Source organism: Bos grunniens, chromosome 6, assembly GCF_055505025.1.
Source record: "Bos grunniens cultivar Pamir isolate PY7600 chromosome 6, Bosgru_T2T1.0, whole genome shotgun sequence".
NCBI lineage: Eukaryota > Metazoa > Chordata > Mammalia > Artiodactyla > Bovidae > Bos > Bos grunniens.
The window spans coordinates 68248862-68261057 of NC_141170.1; the positions used below are offsets into that span (position 1 = coordinate 68248862).

The 12196-nt window shown below is 36.3% G+C and overlaps 1 protein-coding gene across 7 annotated transcripts in view; it reads right to left on the bottom strand.

Moving 5' to 3' along the window:
* The window catches only part of PCDH7 (protocadherin 7), a 475120-nt gene that overhangs the window by 163970 nt on the left and 298954 nt on the right, over window positions 1–12196 (bottom strand). Inside the window, exon 3 of one of the 7 annotated variants that reach the window (XM_086407749.1) lies at window positions 1–11633. This exon is cut by the window's left edge and continues 27287 nt beyond it. The exons of the other annotated variants lie outside the window; for them this stretch is intronic. Within the exon in view, the coding sequence (XP_086263875.1) occupies window positions 11500–11633 (134 nt within the window). The 3' untranslated portion in view covers window positions 1–11499. The remainder of the gene's footprint in view (window positions 11634–12196) is intronic. 7 annotated transcript variants of the gene reach the window in all.

Below are 12196 nucleotides of genomic sequence, written 5' to 3' on the forward strand. Positions count from 1 at the left end.
TTCTTGCACACATTATTTTTCACAATAATTATGAAATACACTCAATATTTCCTGGTGGGAAAAAAATGAAAAAATAGAAGCAAACAAACAAACAAAACCTACAGCTCTGAGAAGTTAAGTGACTTTCACAGAACTAGTGTTCACACAGGTAGTGTGGCAGATGTTCCAGGTCATGGCCATATTTCAGGTGCTCTGCTTCCAAGTCCAAAATGTTTTCCTCTATACCACAGATTCTAATGGTGTTCTTGCCCCTAGCCAGGCTTTTTCTCTCTAAAGCGAAACTGTAAACAAATTAATAACATTCTCTGGTTCAATGAAGACCAAGATGGGTCTAATCAAAATCAATTCCTTATATTTGACCATAGACCTATGCTTTTTTGTAATGACAGCTTCCTGGACAATTAAATATTTTTGAAAATGCCTTTTGAACTAACCTAACTCTCCTCTCATATATCCTATCTCAGGTAATGACATCACTCATTCAGTTCAGTTGAGTCACTCAGTCGTGTCCAACTCTTTGTGACCCCATGAATTGCAGCACGCCAGGCCTCCCTGTCCACACCAACACCCGGAGTTCACTCAAACTCATGTCCATCAAGTCAGTGATGCCATCCATCCATCTCACTCTCGTCATCCCCTTCTCCTCCTGCCCCCAATCCCTCCCAGCATCAGGGTCTTTTCCAATGAGTCAACTCTTCGCATGAGGTGGCCAAAATATTAGAGTTTCAGCTTAACATCAGTCCTTCCAATGAACACCCAGGACTGATCTCCTTTAGGATGGACTGGTTGGATCTCCTTGCAGTCCAAGGGACTCTCAAGTCTTCTCCAACACCACAGTTCAAAAGCATCAATTCTTCAGCACTCAGCTTCCTTCACAGCCCAACTCTCACATCCATACATGACTGCTGGAAAAGCCATAGCCTTAACTAGACGGACCTTTGTTGGCAAAGTAATGTCTCTGCTTTTCAATATGCTATCTAGGTTGGTCATAACTTTCCTTCCAAGGAGTAAGAGTCTTTTAATTTCATGGCTGCAATCACCATCTGCAGTGATTTTGGAGCCCAAAACAATAAAGTCTGACACTGTTTCCCCATCTATTTCCCATGAAGTGATGGGACTAGATGCCATGATCTTCGTTTTCTGAATGTTGAGCTTTAAGACAACTTTTTCACTCTCCTCTTTCACTTTCATCAAGAGGCTCTTTAGTTCCTCTTCACTTTCTGCCATAAGGTGGTGTCATCTGCATATCTGAGGTTACTGATATTTCTCCCGGCAATCTTGATTCCCGCTTGTTCTTCTTCCAGCCCAGTGTTTCTCATGATGTACTCTGCATAGAAGTTAAATAAGCAGGGTGAAAATATACAGCCTTGACATACTCTTTTTCCTATTTGGAACCAGTCTGTTGTTCCACGTCCAGTTCTAACTGTTGCCTCCTGATCTGCATATAGGTTTCTCAAGAGGCTGGTCAGGTGGTCTGGTATTCCCATCTCTTTCAGAATTTTCCACAGTTTATTGTGATCCACACAGTCAAAGGCTTTGGCATAGTCAATAAAACAAAAATAGATGTTTTTCTGGAACTCTCTTGCTTTTTCCATGATCCAGCGGATGTTGGCAATTTGGTCTCTGGTTCCTCTGCCTTTTCTAAAGCCAGCTTGAACATCTGGAAGTTCACAGTTCATGTATTGCTGAGGCCGGCTTGGAGAATTTTGAGTGTTATTTCACTAGCGTGTGAGATGAGTGCAATTGTGTGGTAGTCTTTGGCATTGCCTTTCTTTGGGATTGGAATGAAAACTGACCTTTTCCAGTCCTGTGGCCACTGCTGAGTTTTCCAAATTGGCTGGCATATTGAGTGCAGCACTTTCACACCATCATCTTTCAGGATTTGAAGTAGCTCAACTGGAATTCCATCACCTCCACTAGCTTTGTTCCTAGTGATGCTTTCTAAGGCCCACTTGACTTCACATTCCAGGATGTCTGGCTCTAGGTGAATGATCACACCATTGTGATTATCTGGGTCATGAAGCTCTTTTTTGTACAGTTCCTCCGTGTATTCTTGCCACCTCTTCTTAATATCTTCTGTTTCTGTTAGGTCCATACCATTTCTGTCCTTTATCAAGCCCATCTTTGTCCTTTATCAAGCCCATCTTTGCATGAAATGTTCCCTTGGTATTTCTAATTGTCTTGAAGAGATCTCTAGTCTTTCCCATTCTGTTGTTTTCCTCTATTTCTTTGCACTGATCGCTAAGGAAGGCTTTCTTATCTCTCCTTGCAATTCTTTGGAACTCTGCATTCAGATGCTTATATCTTTCCTTTTCTCCTTTGCTTTTCTTCTACTTAGTTCATACAATTGAAATTTTAACTCTTCCTGATTATTCCATCTTCCTTTTCCCCAAATCTAAAGAATTCCTCAATTCTATTTCAACTCTATAAATCTATCTTTAGGGAAGTTTTCTTCAAATACTAGTGTGCTTCAGATTCTCCGATGAACATTTTAAAACATAGGTAGCTGGAGTTCATAAATGCTTACCACCTTGGTTGTGGTGATGCTGTATGTCCAAACTTAGCGAGATCTATACATTAAACATGTGCAGTTTTTGATATATGAATTATATCTTAATTTAAGCAAAAATGGTTGCTGGACCCTGCATCAGAGGTTTTCATCCAGTAGGTCTCAGATCGAGCCCCAGACAATTGGCATTCTTTGCAAATTTCCAGGTGATGTCAATGCATCTGATCAGAGGACCACATTTTGAAAGGCATTAGTCTAGTGCATCTTTTCATTCTTGTCAACTCCTTGTGCCAGGCTCTCCTCAGATCTTGACCAGACAACCACAAAAAAATTATCAACCATTGCCTTTCTCATCCCTGTCCTCTGTCCTTCCTGGACAATTTTAATAAGTGAAAACACAAATCTGATAAAATTACCCAACTAATATTTTTTTAATCTCTCCAATGGTATTCCACTGACCAGAAAGCAAGGTAATCACTTTCACCTTACAGTTTTCACCTACCACACTCTTCTGTTTTTCCAGGATGTCTCCCTTGAAGAAAATGCTCATCTTAATCTCAATCTGTCCAACTTCTATTGAACTTTCAAAGTTTATTTCAAATATCATATTTTTGTATGTGAGATATAGCTAAATGCCTCCTAGCAAAGTTCATAAAGTCCTATGGTGACTTCACAATGTGCCTAGTACTAACTGAATTGAATTTTTCACTATATTGTATTTAATTATCACTTTTGATCCCTTTTGGGGGTTTATTTTTATAAGCCAAATCCTCCACTAAAAAAAAAAAACAAAAAAAAATTAAATATCTTCAACATTTCCCATCCCCCATTACAAATTAGGAGAAACATACAACTTGTTTGGCCTGCTGACTTTCCTTCATTAAGTATTATTTTAAAATGACTTGATTAAAAATATATCATTCAGCATATATTATCACCTCCAACATGCTATGTTAATGCAGAGACGTACTGAAGAAAGAGTTCAACATTATCCACATGAATTTAGAAAAACAACTTGTGTAGGCATGTATCTCGAGATATAAATGTCTAAATCAATAGTTATTTTTGTGTGATTTAAGTCTTTGTCTTCAAATATACACAGACTTTATCTTAATAAATGCCTGAGGATTTGGCCTGTCTTCATCATCAGTTTTAAGGATCTTACCTGTCATGAATATTTGAAATTTACTACCTGCCATACTAATGCTTTCTAAATATAGACATAGTCTAAATTCTAAATCTATCAAAGCATTGTATCTTATACTAAATGCAGTTTAAAACCCAACAAAAGCTCCATCTAAAATGATACTTAAATTATTAAGGACTAAATGTACAGCCAAAATCCTTTCCTTCCATGACCCAACTTATTACTAATATTATTATATAATTAAAAAATAACTTGTTATATAATGGAAAAGACAATGCTATGAATTTCAGAATTTCAAAATAAGTGTATTTTGTTCTCCTCAAGCACTTAATTTTACCATGTTTATCTTTAGCTGGTACTTTTCCCCATAAAATTACCTACATGGAAATAATGTAAAACTTTCAGATTGATTGATAGATTTTAATTGCTCTGGTATGAACAACAACAATAAAAATGTCCAGCATGTGCTTAAATCATGTTTAGAATTCACTGATTTTACTGTTATATTTCTGTGGCAATTAGTGGCCAATTTAGTTTTGTGGAATAGACAGGATAAATTGAGAGTTTTCTAAGTCTAGTTAAATCATTTTCATTACTGATAAGAAAGTGATTTGAATACTACAATAGGGAGTATAATATCTTGAAAGATGGGTTTCATTTAAAACCATGGATTATCACCTTTGGAAAAGCCTTTGAATCGTTTTGTTAAAAAAAAAAAAAAAGGCAGGTGCCAAATTCAGACTTTTAAGGACTACTCTATTCTCATCAATTATAAGTTTTGTTATCCCCCAATATTATACAAGCCATGATGAAACTGTTTATAATCAACTATACTTTAAAAATAAGATTGAATTTTTCCAGTTATCTGACTAGGTGAAGAGATGTTACCAAGTGGCTGCCACGTTTCTACAATTTTTTTGAGGAACCCACTTGTCAATTCACAGAAGCATGTCCCAAGATAAGCTCAAAATGTCTGAGCAGGTGTGATAAACTAACAAAGTCTCTCAGAGAGACAGAGAAGTGCTTTGTCTCTTTACTTTATTTGGCTTTGTTTCAAAGCCTTTTCTTTTTCATGAAAGTTCTACTCAGTCTCTCCATGATAGGCTTGTCCACTGGAATTCACATTCCCTTCCTTCTCATAGGGCTGCTGTGTCAATTACTACTCTACCTGAGGAGCGTAACAAACAGTTCCACGTTCTGACAGCGTCCTCCCTAATTAGAACCACCAAAAGGAACAACACAGTTGTTCCGTATGTCTTGGTCTTTATCTGTGAGTTTTTGGGTGACACGAAAATTATCCTAAGCTTTTCCGAGACTTAAAATGATAAGAAGAAGTAGTGCCAAAAGGAAAACATTGGAAAAAATCTGAGGAAAATACGGACTTTTTTTGTGTGAAATGGAGAGGAGAGGGAGAGGGAAGAAGGAAAGAAGGAAGATTTTATATATTTACCTATTGTGCTCAGTCATGTCTGATTATTTGCAACACCATGAACTGTAGCTGGCCAGGGTCCTCTGTCCATGGGATTTCCCATCCAACAATATTGGAGTGGGTTGCCATTTCCTCCTCCAGGGGGTCTTCCCAACCCAGGGAACAAACCCGCCTCTTTTGCATTTCCTGCATTGGCAGGTTGATCCTTACCACTAGCACCACCTGGGAAACCCCATATTTATCTGCTGGGTTAAATATAAATATATATATACACATTGTGGTAGGCAGAATGGCAGCCCAAAGATGTCTATGTCCAAATCCAAGGAACCTGTGATCCTTTTAGGTTAATGGCAAAGGGAGGCTTAAAGTCACAGATCGCTTGACTTTGAGATAGGGAGACTATCCTGAATTATCCAGATGGACCTAGTCATAGGGTCCTTACAAGGAGAAGAATGAGGGAGGCAGAGAGAGAATTGGAGGGATGACAGCCTTAGAAGGGAGAAGGCAATGGCACCCTATTCCAGTACTCTTGCCTGGAAAATCCCATGGATGGAGGAGCCTGGTAGGCTGCAGTCCATGGGGTCACGAAGAGTCCGACACGACTGAGCGACTTCACTTTCACTTTTCACTTTCATGCATTGGAGAAGGAAATGGCAACCCACTCCAGTGTTCTTGCCTGGAGAATCCCAAGGACGGCGGAGCATGGTGGGCTGCCGTCTATGGGGTCGCACAGAGTCAGACACGACTGAAATGACTTAGCAGCAGCAGCAGCCTTAGAAGTACTTTCCCTGTGATGCTTTAAAGATGGAAGAATGGGGCCACTAGCAAATGTGAAATGGTGGCCTCTAGAAGCTGAAAAAGGTATGGAAAAGGATTCTACCCTAGACCTATAAAAGGAATGCAGTCTTCCTAATATTAATACTTTGATTTTAGTCCAGTGAGATTCGCTATTGACTTCTGACCTCTAGAACTGTAAGATACTAAATTTGTGTTGTTTTACACCACTAAGTTTGTGGTAAAATTAGTTCAAGCAACAATAGAAAATATACATGTATATACACTTGCCTCATTGTTTATCTTTAAATTAGAGAATTTCTCTGTCGTGTTTAAAGATAAACACCATTCACGTCAATGCCAATGCACAAATATAATTCAAATCACACATAAGAGTCATAAACATGATGTAAAGATTCCTTGTGTCTCTGTTTTAAAAAAAAAGAAACAAATGGCATTAATTCTAATAACATGTTTTATTCAACCTCAAATATACAAGAATGTATCATATCTATATGTCATCAACACACAGTTATTGAGGTATTTTGCTTTCCTTTTATTGGCATCAAGTCTTCTAAATCTGATGTGTTTGTTATAGCACATCTCACTTTGGACTAATCACATAACAATTGCTCAATTATCACAACTGGCTCGTAGCTACTGTATTGGGCAATATAAATCTAAATATTAAGATGTTTTAGTATTCTGAAGTCAATTTTGGTGATAGCTTTGAATATATTTATATGGTTAAAAAGCTATAATATGAATTTTTATCTGTTTTTAATAAAGAATAGTGATTTCTCTATACATTTTACAGGGCAAAAAATTTGCCTTGATCGAGACACTAAACATAAACACAGAAATGTAAATGCTGACAAGACCATCTCAATCTATGAATTCTTTTCAAATAAGTAAGTAGAATATTTAAATGCCATTCAAAAATTTAGGTGGGTATGTTGGAAAGCTGATCTTTGAGTCACATATATATTTGGGTTTTGTCATCTATTTTTCCAATTTGAATTTCTTTCTCCCTATTCTATTTTTATTCTTACAAGCAAGGCATCAAATGTTTACTGCAAAACAAACTAAAATAAAATGAGTTTGCTTCTTTACATCTACTCTGAATAGCTGCTTATTCATATCACAGCACAGCTGCCACAAAGCTATCATGGGTCATGGTGTCTGCTCAGAAATAGGAAGCTGAAATAGCCAAAGTACTGCAGGTATATCAGAAAACACAGGTATATCAGAAGATCTTTTTCCAGTGCTGGTCAAATTCTACAGGATTCCAATTGCTTATAATTTGGGATAATCTATATAAAGATAAACTGCATAGTTTATTCTTAATATGATTTAAAGAGACATTTTAAATAGACATTTCACAGAAAGATAAGCAATTGTAGATTATAGGAATCAATAATCCTGAAGGTTTTTATTTCAACTTAAGCAGGTAGCAGGATTTTTTCCCCATTATTCTTGTTTTCTTAGATAGAGCTGACACTTCAACCAGCATTTTAAGTAACTATACTGGTATTTGAAAATCTCAACAAGGCAATGCAGTCCTTCTCACTGTCTACGTATACATTCTATCTAAATAGCTATCAGCCTAGCATATATTTTTTCCCTTTCTAGTTTCCTAACTTACATCTTTAGGGGATGTTATAAACTGAACATATGCCCATGCAGAAACACCCTCTTCTGAATATTTGGTGGGAATTGTAGCTGTGTAGTTTTGGGTTTTGTTGTTGTTGTTGCTGTTTAACTTTATCCCAATCTTCTGTTTAATTTATAATGAGCTAAATCTTCCAACTTGAGACTTTTTCTTAAAGGATCGTCACTATTTGGCAAAAACAAAACAAAACTTAAATTGATAGTGTTCTTCAAAGCTCTTAAAATATTTTCTTTATTGTACATTATACAAATAAAACTCCCACTTGTTTCCTCCACCTTCCCTGGCTTTAATTTACCTTTTCTCTAAGGCTGTAACAAAACCTAATACAATCTAGCTGATGCCCAGATATGGGTATGCTATTTTTGACAATTGTCTAATATTTATATTAGGAATCAGCAAAGCCTTACACTTTATAAATGAAGTTATTCATCATTATCAGTCTCCATAGTATCTTGCCACTCCGATGGTCCCTTCACTCTCTATTTTAATTCAGTCTAGGCTGTAGATGCATTAGCCCCACAGGCATCATGACTCACTTTGGAAAAGGAAAACACAACAACCTGATTTCAAAGTATATGAATACCCTGCTTCTTAGATTTACTCCAAAAAACTTGTCAACCGCAGTATCTACCCATGGAGGACTCCTAATGGAAAACGTAGAAACTAGACTCAGAAGAAACATAGGGTGGCACACATTTCAGCTCCTCCATCTTTACATACTGCGGAAGTGACAAGAAGTGAACATCTTAGGAAGGTCTGAGTGGCAGACGATTTCTGGAAATTGTTTGCCAAAAAGAGTAGGAGACAGCCTTCATTGCAGATTGACATTAATGATGCAGTTGAGGGACTGAAAGAACTTACTATTGATATGTGTATATTAGTGCTAGTCAATTTTTTCCACTCCAGTTTGTAATGTTAGCTCTTTCTCTTTCAGCTGATGTTGTTATTTATAAGATCACAGATTGAAAGCTTCTCAAATGACAAAGACTATTCCCTAAGTTTTGCTGAAATAAGGAAATTAGCCCCAGTTGAATTGGCCCTCAGCCACCAGGTACATAGTTCCATAGTTTTACTACTAAAGCAAAAATTAGAAGTTTAAGAATAAAATGTATTCCTCCTTCTTTGGGACAATTCTTTAAGCACTTGAAGACAGTATCATTTTCTCCAAATGGTGTAAGATTGTTGCTATGATGAGGCATTCTGTAAGATCACCATATACCCTTATGTGGCTGCTGCTGCTGCTGCTAAGTCACTTCAGTTGTGTCCGACTCTGTGCAACCCCATAGACGGCAGCCCACCAGGCTCCCCCGTCCCTGGGATTTTCTAGGCAAGAACACTGGAGTGGGTTGCCATTTCCTTCTCTAACGCAAGACAGTGAAAAGTGAAGGTGAAGTAGCTCAGTCGTGCCCGACCCTCAGCGACCCCATGGACTGCAGCCTTCCAGGCTTCTCCATCCATGGGATTTTCCAGGCAAGATTACTGGAGTGGGGTGCCATTGTTTTCACCGGCTAGTGGAGGAGAAAATGCTAAAACCTATGGACCCTGTTTACATTCATGTGGGTTGGGAATTATCCATTGTTAGCCATGCAGCAGAAAAGGAAAAAATAAATCCTTTGAGGATACAAATCTTTCTAAGGATACACTGTACTCAAACGATCCCTTACACAGCATTCATAATGAGACTAGCTTACGTGCTAACATTTACAGAACATTAGAGAGATGTACAATGCTATATGCTTTGTAGTACTGGCTTATTTAATCTTCACCACAATTCTACAATGTACAATGTAGAAGTTGTACATATTCATATATTGTACAATGTACAATATGAAGTTTTATTATTTCTTCCCACAGAAGCAAATAAGGACTTAAGAAGACCAAGGTCACTCAGGTAGTCACAGAACTAGAATTTGATCCCATGTCTATTTGACTCCAAAGCCATGACCTTAACAATTACAGTAGAGAAGTTTTAAGGACAACTCTATGGCTAATATCCATAAAATTTTATATGTGTTTATTGAAATTCCACTAATGAAATTTTATATAATATATATATACACACACATGCTTATGCATATGTATATATGTGTGTAATCCTAATTTGCAAAATACATTTTAATTATATTCAATGAAGAAGAAGATTAAAAACACAGAAACTAAGATAAGTCATCTGATATTAACAAAAGGAGCAATGAATCTTCAAAAGAATGATGACTAGTTTTATTCTTTGGAGTCTATTTCAAAGGCTAAATTGAAAACATTTAGTCTTTGTCTTTTAAAATGAAATAAGAACATGCGTATCTAAATCTGCACTGTGCAATATGGTAACCACTAGCCAAATGCATCTATTGAAATTTAAATAAAGATTGAATAAAATTTAAAAAAATTAGTTCCTGTCACATGAGTACCAATCTAAATGGAACTAAGGATGAACTAAGCGATACTTTTATCAAGGATGATCTACACTAATTCTTTCCCCTTTTGTAGTCACTGTTCTCTTTCCCCCTCTCACAACACTGCACTCTGAATAAGACAAACTGTTTGTGATTTTCACATTATCTTTAACAGGATCTACTGGACAAGTTGTCTCCTTACATGAAAATGAAGACAGCCAAAATAAGAACTGACATTGAGACTTAAGGGTGAGGAGTATAACTCAGTTTTCTTTTAGCATGAGCCAATGGTATATTTCAGGAGATACAATTTAAGACACATTTCATTGATGACTTGATGGCTACCAGGAAGAGGAAGTATTCTAAAACGGTTGTTTTTATTTTTTTTTGAAAAGCATGACATTTGAACAGAAAGAAATAGTGTGAGTGAGAAAGAGATAAAGTGATGAACAAGCAATGAACATTTATATCAATAAAATCTCATTTTAAAGGAAAATAAATTGTCGTCTGTCCTTACTATAGTCGACCCTGATTATTTTCATTATATATATAAAGAATTTTAGATAGTTTTCTATAATCATTATGCAAACAAGGAGATGGGCTATTATGTTTAACAGTTTCCATAAGTGACTTATAAACGAGTTTACATTTTCAAAATGGGAGGTTGAACAAGACGGTAATTTCAATTGTGAACTTATTAAGAAGTGAGCTCAATTTATGCTTTCCCCCATTTTTAGCCTTTGAAAATAGTTTCAATGATAAAGACTAGTATCAATGGCATCACCATTTTTAATAGCATTAATGATCTTCACAATCACAGTAGCATTCACCAACTTTTATAAGGCTATTGGAATTTATTAGTGGTTTGCTTGTCTATTTAATGTCTATTTGATAAGGCTTTGCCCATGGTAGATTGATTTAAATTCTTTTGAAACTTCGCATTGCGTATAAAGAACACATTCACAGAAGAAATTTCACAAAAGAAATTTGTGACTAATTTGAAAAAAAAAAGATTCTGATTGGAAAGAATCAGAATCTTTTTCTTTCATACATGGAGGTTAAAAATATTTATGCAAAACCATAATTGTTCCTCCCTAAGTATACAAGTTGTGAATGTTCACAGGTATGGAACAGCAGAATGCTTGATCTTATTTAAAACTACATTACACAAAAAATTCTAGGTTTAAAAAGAATCAACCAACTAGTGTTTAGTATTTATCCTCAGTATAATTAATTTTATAATCATCAGCCTAGTGATCTCTATTTATCCACATTCTAACCTAGTTAATCACTGTATTATATGTTCACATACCACATACACTGTTGAGAAACTTTTAAGAAAACTGACAGGATGTGCATACATTCTAAAATTTTTTTTCTAGTCACATCCTGAAGAAAACTCTTGATAATTTGATATGGTAATGGTTGTTCCATCTCTCTCGATCTCTCTCCATCTTTTTTATATCAAACCTTTCTTTTTATAGTCGGATGATGGATAATATGTGGAAAATATACAGTGCCCTCATTCAGTCACTAGCTACTCCTTTTTTACTTCCTTAGCTTGGCCACAAATCTCTAACTCATTGAATGGCCTCCAAAACATTGCCTGAGGGTAGGCAGGAGGAGGAGGTGGAGCTCAAAGTGTGCTGTGCCTTCAAGAATACTGCCCATTGTTTTAGTACCTGCAGTTCCTTGGAACGGTGCGGCACCTGTAAAAGGTTAATGAGCACAGAGACTTTCAGGCATAATGCAAATTACAGACAGACAAACACAGACATTTCATTGATAAACAGACAAGCAACATGCACGCTGCAGGCACACTACAGGTGGCAGATATTACTGCAGCTCCACCTTTGGAAGATCTTGCAGATCACTTGTATAAATGAGTTTTTGTCTTTTCGTGTGAGATACTATTTTCAAGGACAATTTTACAAAAAGGAAAAATCGTTTTTCAACAGTTGTCAGGTATTCTTGTCTTATCTTGCATTGTAATCAGATGTTTATGTCATCCTTTTTGTTGCAGGTCATTAGAAATCTCCTCAACTTTATCAAATAAATCAATTAAATAGATCTTTTTGAAAAGGTTCATTCTTTCTTTTTTAAAAAAGCCTGATTCACTTCCATCCAAAAAGTACTGATTTCATAATTTAGGCACCTTGTCTTCACTATATTTGATAAACATCTTTACTGCTAAAAAGAAATCATGGTCTAAATCGTCTGCAATAAATATCTTAAATGGATTCAAACTCTCTGAGCTATTAAAAAGTTCGGT